The following is a 22,180-nucleotide window of genomic DNA, read 5'->3' as shown; positions in this document are numbered from 1 at the left end:
TTGTTAGATTTGGATTTAGCGAACTATTCAGAATTGGATTCTGAATTTTAGGTCTTAATCCTCTTTCCTCATCCACAATTGCTAAGCAGTCTATAGATACATGGAATATGGTGTTAGTGATTGGTGTCAAACTTGCAGTATTTACAAGGCTAATACCATGCTTCAATCACATAAGGTAATTGGTTAAAAAAAGATATGGTCCTAAAAAACATGGTTAAGGTTCTAATTACAAATATTACAAATTGATTATTATAAATATTAATTATTTAAATATTATAAGAAATAGCTAGAAAAATGTATAGTATATTATCTGCTATTATATACTATTACTATTATACTATTATATCCTATATATATTAATAGAATATATTAAATACTATTATATTTTGAGGGCCTGCTGTATTCTGGGCATTGTAGTATATACATTTTTAAAAGATTTAAAAAAATATTTTTTTAAATTGTATGGCTATACTTAAAATGATATCTGAGAGTAGGTTATAGCCTGAACACTAAAGAAAAGGTAAAAGAGAAACAAAATATATTCCAGTATTTTATACTCCAGTATTAACAGAAATTAGTCAGTAAATGAAATGATAAATATTAGTGCAACTTTTATCTGATGGCTAGTTTACAGATAAACTCAAACTTAAGAATTAGTATTGCAGTTGGTAAAAATAAGAAAAAGAGCCCTCTATTTCACATTTTAAAAACTTCTACTTGTTCCTTATATGTCTTTTTAAAAACAATAATAAACTATTTGAATACAGTATGATTTGGTCTGTAAATTGGTATATAACTAATTATTAACATAAACAATCTAGAGAGACTGTTTTTGGTAACATATAATCTAAATTCTATCTCCACATTAAGATGAAAGCAGCCATCCATCTGACTCTATTTCTTTCACTGTAATCAAATTAAATTTGTATTTTATATATCCCTCTAACCATTCATTCATCCAAAAAAAGTGTGTTGAACTCCTGTCATGGGAAAGGCACTATAGTAGGCCCTGTTAAACACTGTAAAATATTTAACATAGACATTTGTACTTCTTATTTGCAGTTCTAAACTTATTTCCAATTGTGAGTGAAAGACTTTATTACATTAGCTATCTGTCCTGACCTGCCTCTTTACCATCTAATCTCTGTATCTTACACATTTTTATTCGTCTTTCTACTGCGAGAAGTCTCCCTTCTATTCCTGTCCCCTAGCAAATCTTCTCCCAGAGGGCATCAGTGTGTTATTTTTCTATATATCCTTCCGGATGTATTTTATGTATCAAGCAAATGCATATACATATTAAACTCCCCATACACATTTTTCTACAAGTTATCTTTTTTCCCCCTCAACTTCCTCATTCTTTCTTACATGGACATATCATTTATTTAATTATGGGCATTTCCATTAATTTTAAAATATTTAATTTTAATATTAGTCTATTCTTAAGGCAAATAGTCTTATATTCAAATATATTTTTGGATATCTTCCTAGAGATTGAACTTGTAAGGTACTTACAAGTATTTACTTGTAATGTAATACATTCCTAGAGATGTATTTGTAATTTTGAATAAATATTGTCAATTTGCCCTTCAGAGAGGTTGCACCTGTTTCCCGATACACTTACCAACAAATGACGGTGATCTTTGCAAATCCAAAGGATGAAATATGTCATCTCAGTGTTGTTTTAATTGCATTTCTCTTATGATGAGTGAGGTTGGGAATCTTTTTATATATTTTAAACCATTTGTATTTCCTTTTCGGTTTCTCTTGGGTTGTTATACAATAAGGCAATAGGAAATTACTTATATATTAGGGAAATAAGCCCTTTGCCACTGAGTTGGAAATAGGTAATCTTTCCCCAGTTTGATAATTGTCTTTCAACTTTGTGGTACCTTTTATCATGTAAAAATTTTTCATTTTTATTTTAGAGAATTATTTTTATAGATGGGCTTTTTGTTATACTTAGGCTTTCCCCACTCTGAGATAATTTTTAAAATTCTCCATGGACTCCTCTAGTACTTTTTTTTTCCTTTAGTACTTTTATGATTAACATACATTCTTAATCATTATAAGTTCTGAATTGTTTAGTGCATAGGATCAAGTTCCCTGCTTCAATTTATATCTGAGCTAGATTACCAAATCAGTCCCATGAAATATAGAACAGTAGTAAGGAGCGTGGACTTTGGAGTTGATAATTCGGGGTTTTCTGCTTCTGCGCTGTATGATCTTGAGTATGCTACTTAATTAACCTCTCTGAGCCTCAACAGCTTCATCTGTAAAATGAAAATGATAAATAGTACTTAGTTTGTTGTGAGAATCGTGAGATGACTCATTTAAAGCCCTTATTTAGCCCAATGCTTCACAAGCTAGAATCATTCATTAAATGTAAACTATTGTGATAATGATGATGGCCACACACTATTCTTTCAACTGCCAATACCATCCCATAATTCATGACTTTGATCACGAAGGTTGAATAAAAAAACGCATCCCAAATTTGCCAACGTTACCACTTTAACTTCAACAATCCGATCGCCTCTAAGCATAGTTTTCAAGTCCCAGTGCCTGGGTCCCTAGCCCAGATATTGTTTTAACTGGTCTGATGTATGCCTCAGGCATTAGTATTTTTCAAAAACCCCTCTGGTAATCTCAGTGGGCAGCTAAGATTTAGAACCATTATCCTAACACTAGGTCAACGGTTTCAGATATTAAGGAAAACATGTTCATTGCTCCTAAAGAACAATACATAGTGAGGAAGACATTAAAAAGAGAACATGAAGAGTTGAGACTGATGTCAGATACAGATATTAAGGAGTTACAAAGTTAAAGATATTCTTTGCATATACTTCTAAGACCTGTTTCTCAGAAGAGCTCAGGGCAGCTATACTTAAGCACTGCTCCTTAGGGGAAAGGGATATAAAACGTTTATATTTGTTGGATGTTTTAAACGAAGCAGGGAGACAGGACTCGTTGGCTCTTCACATTTAGAATTCTCATTATGCCCATTCTCAAAGATAAATCCCTGGATAATTCTCAAAAATAAATTATTATCTCTGATCATGAGTAATACAGCTTATCCCTTTATACATATGAGCAGTTTGGGAAGGATTTGGAATGGTATTTTAGCTCACTTACAGATACAGTGCGAGATGGGTATACAAGAAAATTAGATATTATCAAATCCAAGGGGGAAAGCAGTATGGTCTAAAGAGACTGGACAAAGAGTCAAGGGCCTAGATTTTAGTTCCGGAGCTTAAGATTCCTCAGCTGCAAAATGCAAGAATTGAGAGTTCCCAAACGTTTCTTTCAGCTCTAAATAATTACTGTGTCACCAAGCCACCTAAGTAAAGCCTTTCTTAATCAGTCAATATAAGATAGGAAAAGTATTCTAGCTCAACCTTTAAAATACATATTTCATAGATTTGTCTTGTTTTACATACATAAGGCAGTATGCTTTTTCAAATATTAAACTATGCCTTGATGATATTAGGCTAATGTATGTCCTGCCTAACTAGCATATTTACATTTTACATTTAAGCGGGGGCATTTGATGTCTTCACCCAGAGGGGTGACTAATGGAGGGTGGGGGGCTGCATCCTGAGACCTGTGAGGAAATGCTGGAACACAGGCTTTCTGTTGCCTTTCAAATCATGCCCTGTGGATGACTTCATTTGGGACAGATCATGGGTCCTCCTTCTATATTTTCTTCTAATCTTTTCTACTTCTCTTTTTGCATTATATTACTCATGATCGTTAGTACTCACACAATTCTTGTTTTTGTTGTCTTTATATCATCTCTTTCCTGTAAGATTGTACTTTTTTAAAAAAGATTTTACTTGGTTTATGTGAGAGAGAATGAGAGAGTGAGAAAGCGTGAGCAGGGGGCGGGGGGTGGCCAGGAGAGGGAGAGGCAAAGAATCCCAAGCCGACTCCACGCTGAGCCCAGAGCCCCGATGCAGGCTCGATCCCACGACCCGGAGATCATGACCTGAGCCAAAACCAAGAGTCCGACACTTGACAAAGCCATCCAGGTGCCCCAGATTGTATAATTTTTAAGGCCAGGATACATTTATAGTGTATCCCATAAGCTAGTAGTGTCTTAGCACATAAGAAAAGCCTGATAAATGTTTAATTAAGTTAAATTGTTAAAGAATTAAATGATTTTAATTTCATTGTTTTCTCTTTTTTTATGTAATACTTTAATTTTCAGTTTAGTTACAATATTTCCAATTTTCTCCTTACACAAACTCTTATTTCATGACAGTATCCTTAACTACTTCCTGAAATAGCAATGAGCTTTTCATTCTCAAAAGCCTAGAAGTAATAATAAAGAAGTAATCATGGTATCAAAATATTGAAATAAATACATTAGGCAAGCTTTCAGTAATAAATGTGTAGGATAACTTTAAAAGAAGTATTATTTTGAGGTAACTTAGAAAGGCTATCAATTTGATCAAGAAGTATAAATACATCAAAACTAAACTAACGTGTTAATTTTAATTTACTAAACTTACATTATTGTGAATTAACAATGAACAACTATATAACATTATTAAATATCACAAATCATTAAAATAAATCCTATGTATGTAACTCAGAGAATTGAATTATGATAGTATGATAGTATTGAAATGTGCATATGGTAGTAGGGAAATAGTATTCTGATAAAGTAGAATAAAATTTCAATTTGAAGTTAGTACTAAAAAGAATCCAATTGTTTAAAAATTTGTATTTAGGGGCGCCTGGGTGGCACAGCGGTTAAGCGTCTGCCTTCAGCTCAGGGCGTGATCCTGGAGGTCTGGGATCGAGCCCCACATCAGGCTCCTCTGCTATGAGCCTGCTTCTTCCTCTCCCACTCCCCCTGCTTGTGTTCCCTCTCTCGCTGGCTGTCTCTACCTCTGTCAAATAAATAAATAAAATCTTTAAAAAAAATTTTGTATTTAGTAAAAATAAAATCAACAGTTTTGATCATGATTTTAACACAATTTTAACACCTTATCAAATAGTGAGCTCTAAGACTCCAGGTGATGTATGGAAGTATTGAATCACTNTAGTGAGCTCTAAGACTCCAGGTGATGTATGGAAGTATTGAATCACTGTATTGTACAACTGAAAGCAATATTACACTGTATGTTAAGTGGAATTTAAATAAAAACTTAAAAAATAGTGAGCTCTAAGAAATACAAATATTACATATTCAGAGAAAATGTCCTCTGTTTTTAGCTTAATACTTAAGTTGGGATTTTGAATTGTGAGAGTGATGCTTCATTAGCCCTTGTAAATTTATCCATCCTCCATGATCCCTTTTGAGATTACCTTTATGGGTTCTAAATTTTTCACCTTGAAAATTAAATACCTTCTAGGTAGGGAATTCTAAATTGTCACTCAAGTACAAGGCCAGTTTAAATGGGTGCATAATTTTTTGAAGAGTTTATCCAGACTAAAGAATATAGTTAGTACTGAGAACATTTCCAAGCCTTTGTGACTTCTCTATTCGTACAGTAAGGTGCATTACTTTTATTAACGATTTTTTAAATACTCAAAGTATATTGTGTCTTCCACAAAATTTTATTTTGCTAGCTGCCACAAAAGTATCTTGAATGAAGCTTAAAAATTGTAACTCTTGCAATTGGAATAGATTCCTTACATCTTCTGCTCCAATGTACGCATATACTTAATTTGAAGATAAAAAGATGATCCTACATTGTTTCTATAACTGTGATCATTTCACAATATTGGTACTTCTCTCCTTCGTTGAAGGACTGTTCTTCAAACTTACTGTCTTATAGACTCATTCTTACATGTGAATCCCCAAATAAGCAAATGTCAAGGGCAGTAGCAAAAAAAGACCATTTAAGACAAAGCTGGCAAACATTTGGAATTATCTGTAGTTTCAAAAATTCCTTTTAATTCAAAAGTCACATGTATTATGTGCATTAAAATTAGTTTCACAAATGGAAATTGAGGATATGGTAAAGTTGCTTTAGGGGAAAGTTCACTAGTAAATCCATAACCTTTAAAATTCTGTGATTGAATTGAATATTGATACTTTGCAAAACATTTTCAGCGTTGTATAACAAATACTACTTTTTAAAGGTTAGTTTTAAATATGTGGGGGTCCTATTGGCACGATGACATTTTCTAACATACTTTTTTGGTCTTTTCCTCTGCTAAGTCTTTGAGTTACCCTCTTTAAATGTTAACGAGAACTGCTGTCAAGAAAGGTATTTTCTTCTCAAGAAGGATGTTTACACAAGCAAAATATTTTTTTAGACATGAAAATTCTAATGTTGAGGAAAATATCAAACTTTCTATTTTTTATTCCTCACTTCTCTTCCCACTTTTAAAATAAAAGTTAAATCTTAATTGGAATCCTTTTCCCACCGTGAAACCAAGGGATGGTGCCAGACTTGAAGATGAAGGCTTTACTTTGTTAGCCATGTGTTTACGAAACCCCAGCGCCTTCCCTAGATCTCTTGGCTGATAATCTCAAACATGGAGGATGCTTCTGATTCTACACAAGGGGTTGCTCCATTAATTAATAATGTAGCTCTCCCAGGCTCTCCGCCGTCTCTTCCTGTATCAGTGACAGGCTGTAAAAGTCATCGAGTAGCCAATAAAAAGGTAGAAGCGAGAAGTGAAAAGCTCCTCCCAACAGCTCTTCCTCCTTCTGAGCCGAAAGTAGATCAGAAACTTCCCAGGAGCTCCGAGAGGCGGGGAAGTGGCGGTGGGACGCGATCCCCCGCGCGGAGCCAGGCTGTGGCAGCGGGAGAAGCGGCGGCCGGCGGCGCGGCGGGGCCGGCGAGAAGCGACCCCCAGGGAGGACAGAGACTCCCCTCGCTGCCTTTGTAGTTGAAAAGGCGGAGAAGTGGCAGTCGGCGTGCTCGCAGGTGAGGGGCTCCGTGAGGTCGCTCGGAAGCCGGCCGGCGCCGGCAGGGAAGCGTAGGCGAGCGGGGGAACAAAGCGGAGCGGCGCCGGGGTCCGCCCGCAGCGAGCTCCTCGCGGCGTCGGGCCGGCCGGCTGCGCGCCAAGCACGTTGCGAGCCCGAGGCGGCGGCGGCGGCGGCGGGCTGGTAGGGAAGCGGGGCCGACGCGGGCGGCCAAGGGTCCGGGTGAGCCCGCGGGCGGACAGGAGATGCCGCTGCTACACCGAAAGCCGTTTGTGAGACAGAAGCCGCCCGCGGACCTGCGGCCGGACGAGGAAGTTTTCTACTGTAAAGTCACCAACGAGATCTTCCGCCACTACGAGTAAGGGCTGGGCCGGGCGCGGGGGGTGCGAGGGAGTGTGGGGACTCCCTCCCCAGCGTCCTTTTGTCTCTCTCCTTTTCCTCGCCTTGGGCTTCTGGCGGGGCGACTTGAAAGTGACGGCTTGCCGCGGGCCCGCGTTTCTCTGTCCCCCGAGCCCGACCCGGTGACTGCGCGGGGTCCCCGGGCGGCGCGACCGGCCGTGGCGCGCGTGGGGAGAGCGGGCCGGGGCCCGAGGAAGCTAGGGTCCTCGGCCGGCCGTGGGGACCGCTTCTAGCCGCGGCTGCCGCCCGGCCGCCGCACAGCGGAAACTCCCCGCCTCGCCCCTCCCCGCCTCGGCCACACGCGCACTCCGGGGCCAGTTCCGGGATCCCCTCCCGGCGGCCGAGGGGATCCCCGCTCGGGTCAGCGGCACGGGGCCGCCGTCCCCCGGCCCGGAGAGGGAATCCCCGCCCCCGGGAGCAGGAAACGGCCGGGCACGGCTCGTCTCCTCGGTCGACAGTGGAGCCTGACGTTGGAGCTGCCTAAGGGAGGGGAGAGGAGGGAGGAAGGGAGGGAGCGGAGTTGAGACTCAGGGAAGGAGGGGGCTCCTCGGCTGGCCGGGGGGCAGGGGGGCCCGGGACCCGAGAGCCTCCACCGGCGGTCTCTGGTCCGGTGCGGCTAGGCCTCGGAGTGTGCGACGCGAGCTGAGTGCTCTGTCACCACCTCTTCTTGGTGACTAACTCCCGGCCCCGGAGAACTCAGCGTCTCCGCCTCCGGGAGACCTTGGTGAGGAAGAAGTCGGGTTCGGGCGCGGGCGGGGCGGGGGAGGAGGGTGGAGAGAAGGGGGAGAGAGCGGGGCACTGGGCGCCCTTAGTTATCACTTTCGCGGAGCCCCAAGGGCGGCGGTGGCTGATGGGGGAGGGGGTTAAGACAAGTTCAACTCCAGCCTCAGCCAGTCTCCTCTTTTTATCCCCTGCGCATGGGGCTGCCTGACATGTGCCACTCGCTATTGTTTTGATAAGAACCCGGAGCTGCTGCGTGTGTAGTTTCAGCTACTAAATTTTCAGTACCTCGCCTGGTTTATCCCAAGAGATCCCCTTGTCCTGTGACACCAAACACTGGGGTGTTTTAGAGACGTGTGTTTAAACAGGATCTCCAAGTGAGAACCTGAATTGGTCGATCAGTGAAACAGTCTGATCCTCCCTTTTTCTTGCGCTTTATCCTCTCCGCTCAGAAGGAATCCCTTTGTGGCTTAGAAACCAAATGTTACAGCAACGAAATAAGTTGTGTGTAGCACGCACCTTTTCTGAGTGGGGTGCTTGATCGAGAGAGGGCTTTAGGCAAAGTCTGCACCTGTCCGAGAAATGAGCAGTGAGGTTAGAAAAGTCGGTTCCTTTGAGCTTTTAAAGTAAGGCTTCTTTTTCTTCAGCTCCACAGAAAGAGTTACACATAAACGTGTTACATCTGGAGAAGTTTTTCAGCCGACTGTACTTTTAAATAGGAGTGCACATCTTAACTCTGTTCCTGCACAGACTTGTTTTGTTACTCAAATAGAGTTCACTCTTTTAACTACTTAAGTGAATTTGGATTAGGTAACTTGACAAGGATGATGTCTTTTTTTTTTAAGTTTAAGTTAAAATACTTGGTAATAATTCCCAATTTATATTTAAGAACGCCAACAAAATAGAAAACAGGCTTGAGTTTCAAACTTTTCCCCTTTGATATAAGCAATCTTTTTAAGAAACTTTTCTCACTTTAGAAGGGAATATGAATATGGCTGTATCCTTTTTGAATTAAACTTTTTATATAATTTGGTTCTTGATGATTTGCTATAGTCTGGAGAAATCTGAAATATCTGAAATGCCAAAATAAAGGAAGAGATTTTTGATATTCCAAACCTACTACCTTCCACTAATATTAAGGAACTGTGTCCTTTGTAGTCTTACAACATTAACAAATTTTTTAAAAATAGCTGGTTATTTGGTTTTTGTTGTTCTCTCTGTGATGAAGTATTTGGGTTTTTGGAATTTACAAGCAGTTCAGGAAAGGCAGTTGGTTTGGGAGCAAAGATATTTACCCTGAACAAAGCAGAGCTACTAGTGTTCTTAGGTATTAATTTTTATGATTTTGAATTGGCAAAAATAGAAGAAGACTGACATTTAATTGTGTTAAATTTTGGATTACTTCCTCTCTCTTAGATGATTACAGAGAGATCTTTCCAAAATTGCATTCATGGTGTATGGTATATGGTGATCCTTAGTATTATGATAATGTGACCCTTTGCCCGGTCTGGAGAAGGAAACCTGTTTGCACTCACTCATTAAATCACCAGTTGGTTTGTGTGAATTTTTTTGAAAATTATCCTTTAAATGCCTTATATGAATATTTGTCTTTTGTACTGGTGCGAAGACCACTGTGCTCACTTATTTGCTCAGGTTTTGATTTCTCCAATATAACCTTTTCTACCTTAATCAATCTCAAAGAGATTTTCTACATCTCCTTGCCTTGTTCCCTTTGCAACACAATGCAAAGTAACTTTTCCCTCGGACTCTGGTTAGTAGAAGTTGCCAGTGACCTTTCAATTGTTAAGTAGTTGTCTGTCTTTATCTTACTTGATATAATAGCCTAACACTTTCTCCTTTGTCCTAGGCAGCAATGATCATCTCTCCATTTTATCTAGTGTAAGATGGGCTATTATTGCATGGTAATGCAATACAATTGTTGTCTCAAATTTTCTCTTTTTCTAGACCCTGAATTTTTTGAAAAAGGGACTGTGACCAGGATGGATCCTTAGCGATTAGACATACAAACTCCTTTTTCTGTTTGTTTGAACTACATGCTCTTTAATTACTAACTCTTGTTTGACCTGCTTTCCATAAGTAAAGAAGACTCGTTAAAAATAGCACATTAACTGTAGGCAAATGCATACGCTAAAGTATAAAAGAATAAACTGGACCCCTGTATTTGTGTTATACACAAAAATAAACTCAAAATGAATTAAGGACTTGAACGTAAGTCCTGAGACCATAAAACTCCTAAGCGGTAAGCTCCTTGACATAGTTCTTGGTGATGATTTTTTTAATCCAACACCAAAAGCAAAAGCAACGTGAACAAATGTAAACAAGTGGGACTATATGAAACTAAAAAGCTTCTGCAGAGCAAAGGAAAACATCAAAATAAAAAGGTGACCTACTGACTTGGGAGAAAATATATGCAAATTATATATCCAATAGGGGCGAATATTCAAATTATAAAGAACTCATACAACTCAATAGCAAAAAAAAAAAAAAAAAAACCAATCTGACTAAAACATGGACAGAAGATCTGAATAGATATTTTTCTAAAGGAGACCTATAGATGGCTAACAAGTGCATAAGAAGACTCTATACATCCTTAATCATCAGGGAAATGCAAATCAGAACCCCAGTGAGATCCCTCCTTACACCTGTTAGAACGGCTGTTTTCAAAAACAAACTAGCCTAACAGTTGCTGCCTTGGATGTGGAGAAAAGCGAACTCTTCTGCACTGTTGGTGGAAATGTAAACTGGTGCAGCCATTCTGGAAGACAGTACGGAAACTTAAAAACTTAAAAAAAAGAGAACTACCAAATGATCCAACAACTCTGTTTCTGGGTGTTTATCCGAATTGCAAAAGCCACTAATTTGAAAATATATATGCCCTCCCATGTTCATCGCAGCATTACGTACAATAGCCAAGATATGGAAGCACCCTAAGTGTTCATCAGTGGATGAATGGATAAAGAAATTGTGGTATATATACAAAGGAATATTACTCAGCCATAAAAAAAAATGAAATCTTGCCATTTGGAACAGCATGGATTGACCGTCATTATGCTAAATGAAGTAAGTCAGACAGAGAAAGGAAAAATACCAATGATCTCTCTTATATGTGGAATCTAGAAAAAAAAAGTGTTTAAAAAAAAAAAGTACTAAGCTCACAAAAAGCCCCTGAACTGTATAGTCAGTGTTGTTGTAATAGTGTTACGGGACAGATGGTAGCTATGCTTACAGTGAATATAGCATAATGTTTAATTTGTTAAATCACTAAGTTGTACACCTGAAACTAACTTAATGTTGTGTGTCATCTGTACTTTAAAAAAGATTTTATTCCCCCTCCACCTCCAAAACCACAAAAAAAAAAAAAAAAACAGCAACTAAGCTCATAAGCAAAGAGAAGAATAAAGCATGTACTTTGATCTCTTAGAAAAGATAAAATCTATTCTGTAATTTGGTTAGCTGACAGTTTTCTTTTTATTTATTTATTTATTTATTTAGGACTGGATTGTTAAAAAACAGGTCTGAATACTGGGAATTCTAGAGTTGTGGGATAAGGAAGGTGATTTGTTGTATTACCAAATGACTTAATTTCCTAAATAAAATAACTTATTTTTTTAGCCATTTAGACCCTTGGAATTGGAATGTGTTTACCATCTTTGAGTGAGTTACACTTTTCATACAAAATGTAGGAACCTCTTAATTACTTATAGGCCGTCTTATGTTTCAACCTGGCTTTCTAGTGAAAGGTGTTTAACCTGATTTTCATGGTTCATTAGCTCCTCATTTGTTAATTCAGTCCTTTCAATAGCCCTCTTTTACAGATAAGGAAACTGGATTTGGGGTAAAGAGTGTAAGTCTGGGATCAATGTCAAAAACCACTTATCTACCAGTTGGTGACACTAGACTACTCACATACCTAAGACTCTAGAGTTTATGTTCTTAATTTACTACCCACATGGTACATATTATGGAGAATTTTTCCTGATATTTCATGAAGCTTTCAGAAATGTGCACCAAGAACATAGGGGACACTGCTTCAAATTCAAGCTCTCTGCCTCGATCTTTGGGTAAGCACCACTCTGTTGTCTGCCCAGACATTTGACTTCTTTACTATATGACCAGTGATTAAGCTCTAGATATTAAATACACAAACTAGAATGCCATCAGTTTACAGTGGGGGAAAATGTCTTTCACACAGACCAGTTCTTATACTGATAATTCGGTATGTATGAAATCTAATTATTATCTGAAGGCCGTTTGGTGAGCATGGAATTTTTAAGGAAAATTGGATAATCTTCATAGCTAATGTCTTCAAATTAGGTTTTCAGCTCCTCTTCAGGAATCAGTCTGCTACATGGTCCTGATATTTGGGTCTATGAGTCTTTTTTTTCTTAGATGGTATAGCAGAGATTCGTAAATGCTTTTCCTTTACTTTTTATCCACTTAGGCTACCATGTTTTGTGTTAATACATGCTTTCTTCAGACAGAATAGGTGTTATCAGTTGTTGTGTAACAAGCCATCCTAAAACTTAATGGCTCAAAATGATCATCCATTTTATTTGCTCACCATTCTGCAGATTGCCAGTGTGGTTTTTCCTGGCCTGTGTGCTCGCTCATGTAGCAATAGTCAGCTGAAGGCTAGGCTGAGGCTGGATAGAATAAGAGGTAGCCTCAGTCATATGTCAGGGACCTCAGCTGGGGTGGCTTTTCATTCTTTATGTGTACCTGTTATTTTTTCCAAGCTTTACTGAAGTATAATTTACCAATAGATTTGTAAAATATTTAAAGTATACAATGTGATAAATTAATCCTGAGGTGACTTTTCTTACCACATGGTTTTTCGTCCTCAGAAGACTAACATGAACTACTTCAGCGGCTGGTCTCAGGGTTCCAAGAGGGTGAGAGCAGAAGTCTCTCAGTGTCATTTCTGTATTATGTTGGTCAAAGCCAATCTCAGGGCTAGCCCAGATTAAAGAGGTGGTAAAATAGAAACTCTATCTCTTGTGAGAAACAAGTATCAGTCGTATTTCTAAGGAGGCTGCATACCTTCGATTCTCTGTGGAGATAGTCTACCACTTAGCAGCTGGTAGGATTTTATGCTTGGGTCATCCTGATTGGATTTTGGGAGTTCACTGGCAGTCTCGCTGCAATTAATCCCTCTTGCTTCCCTTCTTCCCAATGTCAGACTTTTTCTTCAGAGATGCTCAGGTCTTTCATGAGTTCCTCTGACATTGTTCCTGTACCACACTGGTTATTCTATGTATTTTTCTAGGATCTCTTTGCAAATAGGGTACCTGAACAGTTAGAATTGATGTGCTACACACAGTATGCTGGGTATACACTATTACTACCTTGTTTCATTTTCATATTAAACTGTTCATGGAAGATATCCCCATTTTATAGAGGGGAACCGGGTTCGGTGAGGTGTAATTTACCCAAAGGCACGTTCTACAAGTGGTAAGCTGAGATTTAGACACTTTCCTCTCCTTCACATGTGTACTTTCTCTGTTCAGATACACATAAAAATAAATGTGGGCTGCCAATGGAGAATATGTTTGTTTATTTCTCTTGACACGATGCTTTGGAGAGTCTGGAGAGACTGAGATAATCTGTCCCTCTACTGAGAAATGAATGTGTAACACAATGGCATAAATCACGTGTGCTATGAAGCCTGTGTAAAGGTACCATAGAAAATGGAGCTGATAACTGCTGGGGAGTTGAGGAAGCCCTCGAATAAGGAAAGAACATCTGAGTTGGGTCCTGAAAGATGGAGCTACCAAGACCCAGAATGGAGAAAAAGGACATTCTAATCAGAGAATGCTCTAAATACTTTTTAAGCTGAGGAAACTACAGAAAGGCATAGAAGTTTGAATTTGCAATTTCACTTAAAATTTGCCTTTTTCGTATTCATTATTGTTAAGCTAGGACTTTTGTTAAGCTACTATAATGTTTTACTTTTTTTGATCTCTATTTAGGGCTTTAGTCTCTAGATTTAAAAAAAAAACCTTTATTGCTATCCCCCACCTTAGTGTCATCTGCAGATTTTAGGAGCCTGCCTTATATGTCATTATCTAAATCTGAGGCAGCACTAAGTAAAGTGCAAAGTAATATGTCATTAAATCGTTTTTAAAACTAAACATTATATATTTTTAGTTAATCTAACTTTCCTTCTGACCATTTATGAATAAATGTAATAAATGTAATTTTAATCTAGCTGATTATTCTCTAAATAACATAAGGCATGTTAAGTCAGCGGTACCCAAAATCTCCTAATCTCCTGCTTTGTAATCCTCTCAGGGAGGAAATTATTAGAACAATCTATGCTGTCTTGTAGCAGTTAACTACTTTTCTAAGTTTTTTTTTTTTTAAAGATTTTATTTATTTATTTGACAGAGATAGAGACAGCCAGTGAGAGAGGGAACACAAGCAGAGCGAGTGAGAGAGGAAGAAGCAGGCTCATAGCGGAGGAGCCTGATGTGGGGCTTGATCCCATAACGCCGGGATCACGCCCTTGAGCCGAAGGCAGATGCTTAACTGCTGTGCCACCCAGGCGCCCCTACTTTTCTAAGTTTATAAACTATATTTTCCCATCTCTTAGTATTATATGTTGTTAAAGTCAGAAATTATGTTAGTTTTTTGGAGCACCTGGGTGGCGCAGTCGTTAAGCGTCTGCCTTTGGCTCAGGGCATGATTCCAGTGTTCTGGGATGGAGCCCCATATCAGGCTCCTCTGCTAGGAGCCTGCTTCTTCCTCTCCCACTCCCCCGCTTGTGTTCTCTCTCTTGCTGGCTGTCTCTCTCTCTGTCAAATAAATAAATAAAATCTTCAAAAAAAAATTATGTTAGTTTTTAACCTGTGGCTGCATTTCTAGTTACACTATTTAGTATAAAATATAAAATATATAAAAAATATAAATATAAATAAAATATTGATTTTATGGACAGAGGACTCTGTTTGCTTTTATATCCTTTAGATCTTTTCTGCAGTATTGTGCTGGGTCTTTCTTATCTTGTCTTATAAGTTTAGTTGATAAAGCTTTGGCCCTTAAGGAGAGTACACTTTGCATTTATCTTTTCTAAATTGTAATTAGCTTCTGGTTTTTATGTCACTTCATTCTTTTTATTTGTTTTGGCTTGGTTTGGTTTTTTTAGTTCCAAGTTTTTATTGAAACTCCAGATAGCTAACATTAATGTTAGTTTCAAGTGTAGAGTTTAATGATTCATCACTTAGATGCAACACCCAGCGCTCGGCACAAGTGCCCTCCTTAATACCCATCACCCATATAAACCCACCCCCCTGCCCACCTCCCTTCCAGCAACCTCTCAGTTTGTTCTCTATAGTTAAAGAGTTTTATGGTTTTCTTGTCTCTTTCTTCCCCCATGTTCATTTATTTTGTTTCTTAAATTCCACATACGAGTGAAATAGTGGTATTTGTCTTTCTCTGACTTATTTTGCTTAGCATAGTATTTTCTGGTTCCATCCATGTTGCAAATGGCAAGATTTCATTCCTTTTTATGGCTGAGCAATATTCCTCTGTGTGTGTGTGTGTGTGTGTGTGTGTGTGTGTGTGTGTGTACACGTACCATATCTTCTTTATCCATTCATCAATTGATGGACATTTGGATTCTTTCCATGATTTGGCTGTTATTGATAAGGCTGCTATAAATATCAGTTATGTATCCCTTCGAATCTGTATTTTTGTATCCTTTGGGTAAATACGTAGTAGTGCAATTGCTGGATCATACGGCAGCTTTTTGAGGAACCTGCATACTGTTCTCCAGAGTGGCTGCACCAGTTTGCTTTCCCACCAATAATGCAAGAGGGTTCCCCTTTCTCTGCATCCTTGCCAACACCTCTTGTTTCCTGTGTTGTTAATTTTAGCCATTCTGTATGTCATGTCATTCTTAATCTTATTCTACTAGATATTTAGTTTTCCAGGTAACCCTGTAAATTAACAGTATTTTGCCCTTTGTTCCTTCGTTTGTTCACCAGAGTGTTGGTTGACTGTATATTAATTAAAGGTGTGTTCTTGCCGGCTGTTGAGCTGGTAACTCAGAAGCAATTTTTTCCTTAAGAAATAATGATAAAGAGCAGAAGTCATCAAATTTTTCTTAAAGGGCCAGATAAAATCAAATTTTAGACTTTGTAGGCAATAGTGTCTACTGCACCTGCTCAACTCCACAGGACAAGTGAGAAAGCAGTCACAGACGATACCTACAGGTGTGGGTGTGGTGTGTCCAATAAAACTACAAAAACAGGTGGAAGGCTAGATTTGGCCTCCAGGCCAGTAGTATATTCATTTCTGGTAAAGAAGATAGTTAAAGGAATGTAGTAATAATTTGAGCACATAATCTGTATTAGCCAAAACATATTCATATAAAACAGTATTTTGTTTTTTAAAAATTTTGTTCACAGTAGTAAAATGTGCTGCTTGTAAATTTTTCATGATCTTATATTCTTATAGAAATTGAGGAGGCACTGTTACCTAACTCCCAGAGTTCATTATTACTAACAGAATCCTGCATGTTCTAATGTGTGTGGCAAATGGATGAAGAGCAGAATTACAGTAGTATGAGAAAGTGAAGGTATAAAATGTTACAGATGGTGCCATGCTGGTAGGAGGTAATGAATCAGGAGAAATAATCNAATCTTTGGGTTTTTTTTTTTTTTTTTTTTTGCTTGCTTGCTTGCTTGCTTTAAAATGGCCACAGGCCACGGTGGTAGTGTCGGTGGTAGTGTCCCTGTCTCCCTCCTCCTGAGGGTAGATCTTTGTACACAGCAGGGCTATAATATAACAACTTTGCAGAGTAGCTTGACACAAGGGAAACAAACAGTACAAACACTTGGCAAGAGAAGGTAGAAACCTGGGTGTGGAAGGAGAGCCACATGTACAACAATGGTTACTGACTATCCTATTTTTCTGCGTAGTAACAGATGTTTAATGGAGGTTTGTGTGTGGCACTTGTGCCATTGCTCTTGGGTATTTTGAAGAATGTCAACACATCTAGTGTTTATTGCAGCTCAGTATAAAGTCTGTCTCCCTGACATGGCACAAAATACCCTAGGCTACCAAATACCAAATAACTATGGTTAGAGCTGTGTTGTCCAACACAGGAGCCCTTACTTGGCCCTGGGGGTTATTAAGAACTCAAAATGTGACTAATACAGATTTAGGATAAGGGCAATAAAGGTAAAATACATACTGGAATTTGAATACTTAGTACCCAAAAAAAAGTAAAATATTTACATATTGAATTTAAAATTGATCACATGTTGAGGGGCGCCTGGGTGGCACAGCGGTTAAGCGTCTGCCTTCGGCTCAGGGCGTGATCCTGGCATTATGGGATCGAGCCCCACATCAGGCTCCTCTGCTAGGAGCCTGCTTCTTCCTCTCTCACTCCCCCTGCTTGTGTTCCCTCTCTCTCTGGCTGTCTCTGTCAAATAAATAAATCTTTAAAGAAAAAATTAAAATTGATCACATGTTGAAATAAAACATTTATGGATGTACTGGGTTAAATAAAATATGTAAAAGTAATTAATATATAAAATTAGTGTTTCTCTTTAAAACTTTTTTAATGTGGCCACTAGAAAATTTAAAATTATATGTGTGGCTGGCATTCTGTTTCTGTTAGCACTGGCTTAAAGACTAGTTAATGTAAGATATATAAATTTGAAATATATTTTTCTTAAACAATATTAAATATAGTTTAAACTATTAGAAGTATACCTCACATATATCATGTGCTGATTATGTGTTGGCTTGTTAAGCTAAGTCTACAGATATGTTTGTTCCAATAACAAAAAGTTTAAAACTTACAAAGCTTTCTAAGTGAACTGCAGTTTCAGGCAGTAAAATTTAAGATCTCTTTCAAGATCCATCCATTCATTCATTTTATTCTGCACCATTGATAACCACCTATTGGGTGTATCTGTTATCGATCTCTTAACTAATCAATTGTTTATCTGACATAGATTTTCTTGCTTATGAGAACCGTATTACATTCATCTTTTCTCTCTCTGGCATTTCTTTCTTCAACCCTACTTTTCCTTTAGAACGTAACTCTTTTTTTTTTTTTTTAAGATTTTATTTATTTATTCAACAGAGATAGAGACAGCCAGCAAGAGAGGGAACACAAGCAGGGGGAGTGGTAGAGGAAGAAGCAGGCTCATAGCAGAGGAGCCTGATGTGGGGCTCGATCCCACAACGCCAGGATCACGCCCTGAGCCGAAGGCAGACGCTTAACCACTGTGCCACCCAGGCGCCCCTGAGGATTACTTTTCTTGAATTTTGGTATCAAAATTTGGTATCCCCCCTCTACCTCTAAAAATATTGATTCAGAGAGCGTAGCATAGGATTTGGAGACAGGAAGTTGTTTTTTTGTTTTTTTTTTTAAAGANAAAGATTTTATTTATTTATTCGACAGAGATAGAGACAGCCAGCGAGAGAGGGAACACAAGCAGGGGGAGTGGGAGAGGAAGAAGCAGGCTCCCAGCAGAGGAGCCTGACGTGGGGCTCGATCCCGTAACACCGGGATCACGCCCTGAGCTGAAGGCAGACGCTTAACCGCTGTGCCACCCAGGCGCCCCTAGAACCTAACTCTTAACACCACTTCCTCCAAAAAACTGTTCTGGTATTTCTTGAACATTTCTGCCTGTCTCTCCTCCTTCCCTTTCTCTCAACTCCCAAAGGATATCTGCCTATCTTTTAATTACTTTGTAATTTTAATTTTAATGATATACATCCATTATCTCCTCTACTAAAAGGTACTTACTTCAAAGGATCTTCTTGGTACTGAATTAGACTCATGTAACTTGGCATATGCATCTACCTCTTTAGATCTCATTTATGTTAGGATAGGATTAGTTTCTCTTTATTTCCATAGATTTCCACAGATTTCATTTTGTTGTTGTTCGTTCTACAGACAAATATACAAATGAAACTGTGTTAAAGTACACCAAAGTATAGAGGAAGGAAAGACATTTACGCATATCTTACCACTTAGAGGCAACCATTATTACCCTTTTTTCTATGTCTAACATTTTCTAAAATTTGTTGATTGTAAAAATAATACAAGTAAATGTTCATTATACAAATTCAAGCAATATAGACATATTCAGAATAACAAATTTTACTTTTCCTTCCTTGGCAGTCCTTCCCTTTCTCCTTAGGGAACATCTATTTATAGTATTTGTATAAGTACACATTTTTGTTATTCTAATTAATGAATATGGGATTGTGTTATTTGGTGATTTGAGTTTTTTTCTATTTAACATACCTTAGAAATCTTTCCATGTTATGGATCTCTTGCATTTTAAAAGTGACTAGATAGAATTTTTGAAAAGAAATAAATGCTCATGGTAAGAAATTCTAACCGTTCAGAGGAGCACGCGGTAAAATGCTCCACCAGGCCCATCCCTACTCTGTAGCTATTGCCTTGATTTTTGTATAACATTGTAGAAATCTTTTATGCTTCTTAGGCTGTCTTTCTTTTCCAGCCTTCCTTTCTTTTTCTTTCTTTCAAGTGGGACCATATTATATATATTGTTTTGGTAACCTTTTACTTTCAAAAATATAGGAAGGGGGGCGCCTGGGTGGCACAGCGGTTGGGCGTCTGCCTTCGGCTCAGGGCGTGATCCCGGCGTTATGGGATCNACTAGAAAGTTTTTTTTTTCCTGTGAGCATGTTATTTAAGAACTCTCCTTATACTGTTTAATGACTATGATTTTTCATTGTATCATTCTCATCGTTAGATGCTTAGATTTGCCAGTTTTCCACTATTATGTTAGAGCTTTTTAAAGTTCATAGTTAAGTGCTTAAATTGTCCCTCGTGTTTTTGCTGCTTTGGAACAAAAAGCTTTAAAATTAGAAGAAAAAAGAAAGATTGAGTTTATTTTCAGTTTCACTCCCAATTTCAAAAGTGATGGAAATCGAAGTCCAATTTTAGCTGAATTGCAAAATATAAATGTCTCGTTTAAATATACTTTTTCTTAGGTTTGTATTAATGTGTAAGTTGACCAATTAGTAAACCCTTCCTTGTTCTATGGTTCTATGTAAAATTTTGCGATGAAGGCACAATCCTTTATCAGCTTTTAATGTAAAATTTGTGAAATGATAGGTAATGAATGGATTTTTGTTTTTGTTTTTTAATCAGTGACTTTTTTGAACGAACCATTCTGTGCAACAGTCTTGTGTGGAGTTGTGCTGTGACGGGTAGACCTGGACTGACCTATCAGGAAGCACTTGAGTCAGAAAAAAAAGCAAGACAGAATCTTCAGAGTTTTCCAGAACCACTAATTATTCCAGTTTTATACTTGACCAACCTTACCCATCGTTCACGCTTACATGAAATTTGTGATGATATTTTTGCATATGTCAAGGATCGATATTTTGTTGAAGAAACTGTGGAAGTCATTAGGAACAATGGTGCAAGGTAAAGTACTTTTAATTTTTTCTTTTGTCACACATACATTCACATTACTCAAAATTCAAAGTGCACAAAAAGATGAACTGAGGAAAGCTTCCCTTCTTCTCTCCTCCCACTACTCTCTTACTCTTCCCACAGATAGTCCTAATGTTAATGTATTTTTCCAAAGCTTATGTCTATACACACCACCAAAGACATGTATATGCATAAGTATTTGTACACATATGTGCATGTGTGCACACACACACTCTCCTGTCCCTTTTAATGCAAAACGTAACATTCTTGATACCTTTTTCATTTAAAATATCTTGAGGATCAGTCCATTGCTTTATGAACCACCTTCTCTTTTTTGTTTGTGTATAGTAAGTTCCATTGTATGGAAGTTGCATCTTTATTTTCAAGTAAAAAAAAAAAAAACCTTATAGATAATCTATTTTGTCCTCATTATGTTACCTGATAGTTTAAATATGTATGTATTTCTTGCTGGGTTTTAGTAGTTCCTCTGATAATATGAGGACTGAATTTTATATACTCCACTGAGTTCTCTTTTACCCAGCTCTTCAAGAAAAAAAATCATTTTTTCATATGAAAAAATTTTAAATGACATTATCTATGGCATTAAGTTAAAAATTATTACTGCTTTCCTGAAGTCTTAAGTATTTGTGATTGGCTAGTCACTAAGATTTATCCTAATAATCTTTATTTGCATTAAAACTTTTTCCAGCTTCTTGGAATCAGTCATATAGTACATAGTATCGTCTCTCTCATTTCTTTCACTTACTGTATTATTTTCAAGGTTTATCCACATTGTAGCACGTATCAATATTTTATTTCTTTTTATTGATAAATTCTACTTTATGGATCTGTCACATTCTGTGACAGACATTTAGGTTGTTCCCACCCTTTGGCTATTATAAATAATGCTGTTACAGGCATTCATGTACTACCAGTTTTTGTGTGAGCTTATGTTTTCAGTTCTCTTGGATGTATACCTAGAGGTAGAATTGCTGAGTCTGGTAACACTCTGTTTAGCGTTTGAAAAACAACTGCACCATTTTACATTCCCACTAGCAGCGCATGAGAGTTGCAGTTTCTCTGCATCCTCACCAAGTCGTATCTATGGACAGTTTGTTGTTGTCCATCTTCTTTATTTTGCCATCTTAGTGGTTGTGGAATGGTATCTTGTGGTAATTTTCATTTGCATTTCCCTAATGACTGCGTCAAGCATCCTTTCATGTGCTTACCGATCATTTATATATCTTTTTTGGAGAAATGTTTGTTCTGGTCCTTTGCCCATTTTTAAATTGGGTTATTTATCTTTGTTATTACTAAGTTGTAATAGTTCTTTGTGTCTTTGGATACAATCCCTTATATGATTTCCAAATATTTGCTTCCATTTTTTGAGTTGTCTTTTCACTTTCTGGATGGTACCATTTGCAGTACCATCTCCCTTTGCTTGTAATTTTTGTTTCTACTTATTAATAGCAAAAACCTTTTATTTCAGTCTCTGGTAGTACTTACCAGTGGTCCTAAACACTGTTTCATCCACCGGAATTAGATTTACTGGAAAGAGCGTGCTAAATTATAGAGAAATGGGATAGAGGCCATTCTTAGGTTGAATTAGTATAAGTACTGTGGATCTTCTCACCTCAGTATTCTTTTCTTATTGTCTCATTTACCTTTAGGTATTCCTCCCCTCTTTCTTGTTGCTTTTTACAAGTATAGATTAGGTC

The 22,180-nt window shown here is 37.9% G+C and overlaps 1 protein-coding gene across 1 annotated transcript in view; it reads left to right on the top strand.

The window, feature by feature from the left end:
- Positions 1-6,525: 6,525 nt before the first annotated feature.
- BAZ1A (bromodomain adjacent to zinc finger domain 1A) overlaps positions 6,526-22,180 on the top strand; it is a 91,777-nt gene continuing 76,122 nt past the window's right edge. The window contains exons 1-3 of the mRNA XM_034648629.1: positions 6,526-6,890; positions 7,077-7,247; positions 20,175-20,453. Coding sequence (XP_034504520.1) covers positions 7,135-7,247; positions 20,175-20,453 — 392 coding nt within the window. The 5' untranslated portion in view covers positions 6,526-6,890; positions 7,077-7,134. The remainder of the gene's footprint in view (positions 6,891-7,076; positions 7,248-20,174; positions 20,454-22,180) is intronic.

Source organism: Ailuropoda melanoleuca, chromosome 20 (assembly GCF_002007445.2).
Source record: "Ailuropoda melanoleuca isolate Jingjing chromosome 20, ASM200744v2, whole genome shotgun sequence".
NCBI classification, from domain to species: Eukaryota; Metazoa; Chordata; class Mammalia; order Carnivora; family Ursidae; genus Ailuropoda; species Ailuropoda melanoleuca.
This window is presented reverse-complemented; position numbering and strand designations above follow the sequence as displayed.